This window comes from Arachis stenosperma, chromosome 6, assembly GCF_014773155.1.
Source record: "Arachis stenosperma cultivar V10309 chromosome 6, arast.V10309.gnm1.PFL2, whole genome shotgun sequence".
In the NCBI taxonomy this organism is placed as follows: domain Eukaryota; kingdom Viridiplantae; phylum Streptophyta; class Magnoliopsida; order Fabales; family Fabaceae; genus Arachis; species Arachis stenosperma.
The window spans coordinates 116,895,022-116,904,449 of record NC_080382.1 but is presented as its reverse complement, the minus strand read 5'-3'; the positions used below and the strand labels follow the sequence as shown (position 1 = coordinate 116,904,449).

At 36.8% G+C, this 9,428-nt stretch overlaps 1 protein-coding gene across 1 annotated transcript; it reads right to left on the bottom strand.

Annotated features, from left to right (window-relative positions):
* Positions 1–561: 561 nt before the first annotated feature.
* On the bottom strand, positions 562–9,207 carry LOC130934209 (uncharacterized). Its single transcript, XM_057863796.1, has 11 exons — positions 8,997–9,207; positions 7,363–8,007; positions 6,544–6,721; positions 6,214–6,442; positions 5,465–5,604; positions 4,924–5,213; positions 4,259–4,471; positions 3,657–4,148; positions 2,477–3,157; positions 1,812–2,354; positions 562–1,510 (listed from the first exon to the last, which is right to left on the bottom strand). Exons 2-11 carry the CDS (start codon positions 7,636–7,638, stop codon positions 1,286–1,288), a joined length of 3,267 nt encoding a protein of 1,088 aa, XP_057719779.1. The 5' UTR covers positions 7,639–8,007; positions 8,997–9,207; the 3' UTR covers positions 562–1,285.
* Between the last annotated feature and the right edge of the window lie 221 nt (positions 9,208–9,428).

The following is a 9,428-nucleotide window of genomic DNA, read 5'->3' as shown; positions in this document are numbered from 1 at the left end:
AGGTGGTTGTGACGAGAAAAAAATTAAAAAAAAAAAGGAAGAGAAGAAGAGAAGCACCAGCAAGAGTGTGAAGAAAAGAAGAAACACACAATAATTAGTGCATGGATGTGAAACATGTTATAATAATTTGGTTGAATTTGATTAAGTATGTTGCATGATCATAAAGTTTTTTTTTTTTAATATTATGCCTTTCTTATTATAGTATTATTTAAAGAAATATTTCATAATATTTCTTACATAGAAGTGTTTTATCATATTTGATTTCAAAAAAGGTAAATTAACTTTTAAATAATTATATTAATACATTGATTTATTAGTAGTAGTAGTAGCAGCAATTTTTGGAATCATGACTTTTATCTAATCTCAATTATTATACCGGTCACTTATTTTTCTTTTGGTGACAATACTAACTACTTATTAAACAATACTCTCAATCGGACACTTTTCTCTAGTCCTTTTACATGCCGGTCTAAAATTGATACTTCTTGACCAAACCAGGGCTTTTTAAATAAATATAAATGGAAAAGAACAAGGGGGCAAAAAAAAATAAGAATCAAAAAGTAAAGATGAAAAACTGAGCTTTATTTGAAACAAAATAATTAACAAATGAAACTAACTTGTTTTGAACAACTAAAAGGTGAATTATAGGTGTTCCCTAAATAAGTAGATACTTGTGACTTGGCATCATACCAAAAGTTCCTTCACTAAAATGTAGCTTCTTTATGAGAGAAATCCAGAAAGATACATGTAGACATATATAATGATATAGCCTATAGAGAAGACTAGAGTTGAAGATTAGATCTCATGGAAGCAAAGAGAGCCCTTTATTTGGAAAACCAGTGTTCCCTTTATTCTATTACATTCTTGAGCTTTTGTGGTAGTAGAGCTTGAAAATCTGCAACCACTTCTTGATCTTTGGCTAAATACTTAACTCAGTTCATTCACTAGATGACACCAAGTTCAGGACCATTATTGACCAGTCTCCAACACCAGAGACATATTAGGAAATGAGTACATTTGAAATCCTAAAGTCATATACAGTGCTAGCAGGGAAGACAAAAAAAAATAAAGGAACAATCCCAAATGCTAAGAAGATGGAAACTAACACTTCTGATTTGGGAAAATTTAAAAAAATGTACAGTTCAACTATCTGTACATACTAATTTACACTGGACTAAGAAGTGAGAAAAGATATATGCTAAAATGACAAGGTCCTGAGCAGAGGAAGAGCACGAGAAAGTGCATTCTCCTATGCCATCTTAGTGAGATAAATTAGATGGACACTTTAAGATTGCTTCCTTACTATCTTCACACTACTGTAGAAGCGCTTGAGATCCTTCATGGCCTTTTCTTCAATCTGAATGGAGCGAATTGAGGATGGTGTGTCCACTTCAGGCTTGAACCAGCGGCTCACCAAGGTCGACTCCGATGGTGAGCCTTGACCTGTTGCAATGGTGAATCCAGCTGTGCTAGTCTTAGGACTGTGGGAAACGCTTTGGTGTTTCTTTCCCTGTGTTCAAGGGCAAAGTCCTCAGTCAAACACTAGGATATATACTATGAGATGCAACAAGGTACCAAACCATAATAATGTAAAAAAGCTAATGGATCACACAACACCAAAATGCCCATCATAAATCATATCTGCATTTATATGATTTATATTTAAATCTTTTTTAAACAAAATAGCAAATTGCAATTTAAATTTGTTATTAGGCCACAAGGTTTTTACCCCATGATTTAGAGCAAACAGATCAGTCACAAGAAAAGACAATGTAGTAGAGGCACAAAAAGGGAAGCCTTAATTCACAAACCTGTTGCATCTGGATGTCCCTGAATGATGGCCGAAGTTGAGGAGGGGTTCCTGAAGCAACCCACGGAGGAGTACTTATGTCGGCATCAGATGCATGTGAACCACGAGTTGGGGCAGCAGGGACAACAGGTATTGGACTAGAAGGAAGAAATGAACTCAACTTCACTTTTCCGCTACTGCCAAAATCAGAAAGATCTTCAACCTTAGATTTAGTCATAGATAGCTGGTTTCCCTTTATTTTGCTCTGTTCATCCTGGATATCACGAAGTGAAGCAGAACCCTTCGTGAACTTGGCCCCACCCCATGCAGGACCCTCGTTCCTTGGCGTCGGTGTAGGAGGAGGGTTCACCTCTTCTGGAACATCATCAAGGGCTCCACTCAAAAACATTGATAGCCCACCCTTCTTATTCTTCTTCTTAGAAACTTTTGGTGTTTGTCCCTTGCCTTGCAGCAACTCTATACCATCTTTCTTCTGCACTATCAAGTCTAGATCTTTTGCAGTTGCACCTTGGTCGGTTGTGGTTTTTTCAGCAACCTCTCCCACCTATCAAATGTAACACTTAATTTTCAGAAATCTAACGTGAAAGAAACTATGCAGAAACTAATCAAGGTGTTGACAAAATAAAAATGACTTCTAGTTTCTAACATGAATAAGATTAAACAAACCTTAGACTTAGGAGCCACCATGATGTCAGCTTCCAACAAATCCTTCACAGATTCAGTAATCACTTCACTTGCAGAATACAAAGATTCTACCTCTGCTTGGATGACACTTGATTTATTGCTCTTTCTCCTCTGTTTTTTGGATACTTTACCCTTTTTACTACCTTTGCCTTCTGGCGATGGTGACGGAGAAGATGATTCCTTATTTTGCAAGGTCTCAACAGAAATACCTAGTTCTGCAAGCGAGCTCTCGAGGGAAGACTTGGATTGGATCTTTAAGATCTGCTGGTCATCGAGGAAATGTCCACTAGATTGCTTAGCTTCAAGCATCTCAATCTGCTGCAGCTTCTTTCTTATTGCCCGAATTACCTTGGTGGTTTCTAGATTGGGGTCATCCTTGGGCTGTAGAAAGGAATCTCCTCTTTCATCTTTCTCCAATTTCAACACATTCATTTTCATGGGTTTATCACGAGTCCTTTGAAACTCTATCTCACTATCATCCTCTTCACTGTTAATGATGGCAGGGAAGGTTGCAGTAGGAGTTGGGAGGCGACGGTGTGTCCAAGGCTCAGAAGATCTCTGGTCCAACAACCTCTCAAGGTTAGCCAGAATATCTGGTGCTGTGCTTGCCACAGCATGCGATGAAACTGTGAATATAAAATCAAGGTTGCGCATCACAATCTCCTGAAACAATAAATAATAACTACTTTAGTATAATAATCCCACCTTGCCACATGGGAGTTATCAAGATAACCATAACAACAGTGGCAGAGCCTGGTTAAAGCAAAGAGGGGAGATGGCATTCCCAATCTTCAAATTTTCCATATAAATTATTTGTGATTTTAGTTTGGCACCCCCTCAATTTTTTAATTTTGGCCCATCCTCTTTGTGAAAACTTAAGACCTAATGTTTTGTTGGCCTCCCTACAAAACTCACCTAGATCCACCCCCGCATAACAGCAAAGTCAACGTCAAATATCAAGGTACATTTTTTATGATAATATTTTCCATGTCTGTCCAACTCAATGATACAATAAATAGTTCATGTTAAATTTTTTTATAAAGAAACATTAAATGCATTTAGTTTCATTATTATTATGTGTTCCATCAACTATGACTTCAGAAAGACATCATGTTTGATCATTTATATTTGTTAGTAATTTGAAATGCAATAAGATCAGTACCTCACAATACTTTCTCAATTCATCTGCCCCAAGAGAATCGGCAATCTCCAGCAGTTGTATGGCATTTCGTGGCTCCACTAAACATTCTGCTGCTACTTTTTCACAAAGGCTTTTTAAGCTAGGTACAGATTTCTGCCCAAAAGTATCATTTTGTACACTGGATACCATATTATTTGATTCCATGTCATCAAATAAAATGTCTTCATTTAACTCATCCATATCATCCCTATTATTTAACTTGGGATTTTGCGAGTCCTCAACACCGGTGAGAGGATATTCAGGATGGTACAGCGTAGCCACTATTAGTAAATGTGTTTCACCAACAGAAACTGAAGTAGCCTTCTTTACTCCATGCAACCGAGTTGCAACAAGTGGGTTATCCTTACTTTTCTTCCCATCCCACAGGTAAACATCACCAGTACCCGTAACTGCAGCAGTCCAGTACTTTCCAGCAGATATGCTCACCATATTTCTTCCGCACATAGAATATAGCTGTAAAAAGATTTAAGCGAAAAGAAATAAGAAAACTGTTCTATTAAACATGCTTGTTTCATGAATACCATAACATTTGATGGGAGAAGAGAAATTCAGTGAATAGAAACCTGTTGGGATCTGAGATCGGGATCAGATGAGACCCAATAAAATAATGCACCGTCATCTGTAAGTGCCATGCTGTGTACCATTCCCGCAGCTATAGAAACTACCTGAAGTCGTTCCATTCGATGAAACTTTAAAGGAGTGCTCCCACTCTTTTTCAAGTTCCTAGAAATCACTACACGTTTTGGAGTAACTAGTCGATAACCCCAAGTGTACACCTGAAAAAAGAGGGGGGAAATTAAAACCTAAATATGAAAAGCAAAAGACATTCCCTAATAAAAGCCACCATGATAAAGAATTTTAAGTCCCATATCCATGCACAAAGAAAAAACCGATTTTAAGTTTGGAACACAGTTTTTAGAAAGAACATTAATTCCCTGGCCCAAAACTGGATCAGCTCTAAAGCTGAGAATTCCAAAATGTTTTTAATTAATTCAATTGTCTATAAAAACAACATAAACATCCATAGCTATAACTTTGTTCATGTTTCAGCGCCCCCTCACCTCTGTATTTCAATAATTCTTAGGAAGTTACAAATTAATCCGTTCAAGATGAAAACAAGAATTGTAAAAAAACATGATGCTTAATGAGGAATCAGGATAAGTAACAGATACAATGCTTTACGTAAGAAAATTTTGAAATAAAAAAAAAAAGGGAATAATATAATTACCTCTCCGTCAGATCCTAATACAACTGTGTGATATTTTGCAGCAGAAACCTTGGTTAAAGTCTTTCCCTTCAAGGATTCAACCACATGTGGGGTGTAATTAGATGCTGAGTTTGAGGTTCCATAACCAAGCTGGCCCTCTCTATTTGAACCCCAGGTAAAAACTTCACCTAAATCGGAAACTACAGCTGTGTGCTTGTTTGCTGCAGCAACAGCAACAATTTTTGACCTTAGAGCACTCACTCTCCGAGGTGTTGGTTGTGTATCAACAGAAGTGTATCCCAGCTGTCCCTCTGCAAAAAATGAAACAAGAGAATACCGACGTTAACGTCATTTTGATTCCAATGCATCAAAATTAAGTACTAAGAAGACAACCTAATTCTCTCACAAGTAACTCGTGATGTGTAGAATATTACAATTCACAATTGTAGCCAATGAAGGGAAGGGCAGGGATGCAGGGAAAAGGATTTAATTGCATATATTTAATTAATTTGCAGTAACAAGACCCACAGTTGATATGGACACAAGTTTCGTCAACTTTTACCTCTATTGGATCCCCAAGTGAACACTTCCCCACCCTCAGTAGCAATAACAGTATGATGCTTAGCTGCAGCGATTGCCATCACTCTGCGGGAACCCAGACCAGTAGTCACCTGGCGGGGAGTGATGACAGCAGCTTGACCACTGCAATCAGGATAGCAATATGAAATCTGATTGAATATAGTCCAAAAGCATAAACAGGTAACAGTGGTAACCTGCCTCACCTAGAAAAGTTCCAACAAAAAAAAAATTTTGATTTTGTGACTATTGCTATATCGGATTAGCAAGCAAGCCGATCAAAGTAAATTCTCACTTGCTCTTGCTGGGAAACTTGTGTGATAAATTAATAAGCATCAGCATTTTAATTTGTTTTAGAACAGGAACAAGAAAATAATTCAAATCCTCAACAAAAACTTGAAGCATAATTGTGTATGATTTTAGGCCAAACAACTTTATATTCCAAAAAGGAAGTCCTACATCCCAACCCAGCAATGCTTAACCATGAACATCTTTAACACCTAGAAAGTAAGGAGCATTTAAGGAGCCAAATTGACATTTAATCAAGAGAAGGAAAAAGGAAAAAAAAAAAGAAAAAAGTCCAAGGTGTACATTACTAACAGGGAACCTACTCAATGTAAATTACCCCCATATTCAATCTTAATAATAAGTTAATAACTAAGGAAATTATCCATTCACGGCAATACCAACACTTACAGAAAGCATCATCAGGCTTATTAGAAGCAGACCATATACCTGTGTATGTCAAAATCAGGGTGCCCTAGACGGCCCCCCCTTCCAAATCCCCAAGTATAAACTTCTCCACGCGCAGTAAGTGCCACACTGTGGAACTTTGCTGCAGAGATCAGCTTTATGAATGAACCATTAAGTGAATCAACTTTGCAAGGTAACTTTTGAATGTGAGCATTTCCAGTTCCAAGCTGATAATTTGCACCACTTCCCCAACTAAAGACCTCAGTAGCCACTAAAGATGAACCAAAAATCAGGTTTTATCCTCAATGACAAATGTCTATTAGCAACAACAATGCTATCTTAACAAAGGAGTCAAAGCATGTGAATTTATACCTGACTTGTGATCATTTCCAGAAACCTGTAACACAGGACCAGATAGAAGATCTACAGGTACTCGAGATCTTGAATCCTCCAGTGTAATAGAAGCACCATGCTGTAGAAGGACACTTGCCACAGCAAGATGACCAAAATGTAGCGCCCTGTGAAGGCTACCCCATCCTGATTCGCCATCCTGAAAATGGAAGGGTTCAGAATTGATGGATTTGAAGAACCAAAAGCACCAATCCAATTAAAAACTGCTCAATTATGCAGATATCATGAAATGGAAATTATTTCTCCAATTGGACGAAAATTATAAATTAAAATCTGAATTGATGAAAATTTTCTATATTAAACTTTTAAGCAAAAAGGAACAAAGTCACTTTTGTCAGAAAAAAGAAATGCTGACACAAATGCACCTGAGATCATTTTTAAATTTCAAGAGGCTAGCCATGAGAAACAGAGATTGGATGTGAGTTAAACATAGTTTTCTTAAACATTGCAACATCAAGCTTTTTGAAATTTGAATCCAAGTGGCAAGATTGCTAGCTCATAGCAAAATTGGTGGCAAACATTGGGAACTTTTTGGAACATTGTGATTATATGAGTGTTAATTAAGTCACATCTTGAAACATTGATAACAATAATTCACCATGAAATAATAAACAATTTCTATAACAATAGAGAATATCTTTTGCAGACGTTTCATTCCTTAAAAGACTTTTTAATAAAAAAGCAATTAAAACTCCCGGGAACTAAACATAAAGAGATGCCACTGAAACCAACCAGAAAAGAGCGTAAACAAAAAATTCAGAAAACAGAAAGTCATCATACTCGAGCATCAGGATCTGCACCAGCTGCAAGAAGCCTCCTGACAATGGGAATGTGATTTCTCCAAATTGCAAGATGAAGAGGAGTCAGCCCAAAGGAGTTCCTCACATTGATATTACCCCCACTCTTCTTCAATAATGTCAAGACCGTCTCTAATTCATTTACCGATCCTTCTCGCACAACAAGCCAGAGATCTTTCTGGGATCCGGCAGCTGAAGTTTTGCGACCACCTGTTGGCAAATTCTGCTTCTGTGTTTGTGGAGAAACAGCTATTTCCATTATTTGAGGATGGGGAACCGATGATATATTAGCTGTGTCACAATATTTTATAGGCTTGAAAGATGACTCAATGGCTCAGCTGTTTTGTTCCCCTACGATCATATAATGCCAAAGGCCAGATTCTAACTAACAACTTGTGCTCTACAAACCAGACTACACTTGAATCCCCGTAAAAGATAACACTGGCCTTGAGTCTATAACTTGATTTTTACTAATCCATGGTAATTTGATATGGAAATCCAAAACATCAACGTCCAGTTACAATTGGCACCAACTCTTCGCTAATCTACCACCAAGATTATCATTGTCATGAACTTTATGTAGCAGCCATCGACAAATATCAGCGCATTTCAATGATCACAGGGAAATCTACCATTGAAAGCAAAAATGATAAGTTCATTTATTTGGTATACAAACCACTCAAGGGAAAATAATAATACCCAGGCACACAAACATGCACGGAAGATACAACTGAAATCATATAAGCTTGCAAGAATCAACAGATCAAAACTCAAACAAGTCTTAAAATTGAAGCCACTAAAATTGATCCTTTGGAGGAAAGAAGAAAAAGGAGCATAAAGCAAAATGTACCATAAATATATCACCAAAACAAGATCACGAGGTAATGTACTATCCATATAAACTATAACAAGATCAAAATGAACTCCTCTAGCCGGAATTTAGAGTTGAAACAGTGAGAATGCAAGATCCACTGATTTAGTAATTCACATGGCTAATCATCTATTCTATTCTTCATGTAATCATAATCCCAAAAAAAAAAAAAAAACAAAGGCATTGTTGCAGCCCTTTGGTGCAGGAAAAAGAACAAACATTTGGTGTGCAAAAGTTGGAAAGCAAAAAAATGAAGGATTAGAAGTCAATTGAGATGATGAAACCAATTACATCAGACAGGTTTCCTATTTGATCTGTGTAAATGATAACTCATTCCTTGGTGCTTCTACTTCAATAAATACTTTTCTTAACCTCAACGATTACTAAAAGAATTGAATCGTGAAATGACAACAGAATCAAGAGAAAACACAATGCTGGAAACAATTAAAAACTTACACAGTTCCACCAACACAAGTAAGAAAAAGAAAAAGGCAAACTCGACAAAATTGAATCAGAGGGCTCAGAAACAGAACAAACAACAGCATCGTATCACCGAGCCACAAAAAAAAGGAAAGAAATTTCAGCTAGATCGCCAACCCTAGATGAAAACTTCTAACAGAAAAAAAAAAAACGAAAATTTTAAGACAAAGAGTTGAACAAAGAAACCGAATCAAATGAAAACAAAACTACAAGCAAAGGGTAAAAACTGATCTAACAAAAATGGGGGAACAAATGTGTCAACTAACCTCGTAGCGTGTTGGAAATTGAACGCAAAACAGTGAGAAAAGATCGTGAAGTTGTTCTTGAGAAGAAAGAGTTAAGCAGAGAAGAGAAGAGAAAAAACAGTTTATAGAAAAGAGAGGATGGCGATTTTTTGGTGTAACAAAAAGAGTATCGAAACTCAGAATATACCCTTTAGCCAAAGCATAAAAATGGTTTAATAAAAATAAAATTATATTTTGGTTTCTCCGAATGAAATTAAAAAAAAAAGGTTTAATATGTTATTGGTTTTTTCGAACTGAAAATTGGGAAATTTTTGGAAAGCGAGAGAAACGGAAAAAGCGAGAAAAAGAAATAGTCTTGAGTGACGAAACTACCTTTTAAGTGGAGGGTAATTTCGGGGTTTCGGATAAATAAGTGCTTGGACTGAAACGCCCCTGACTCGGCGACCACGAGAG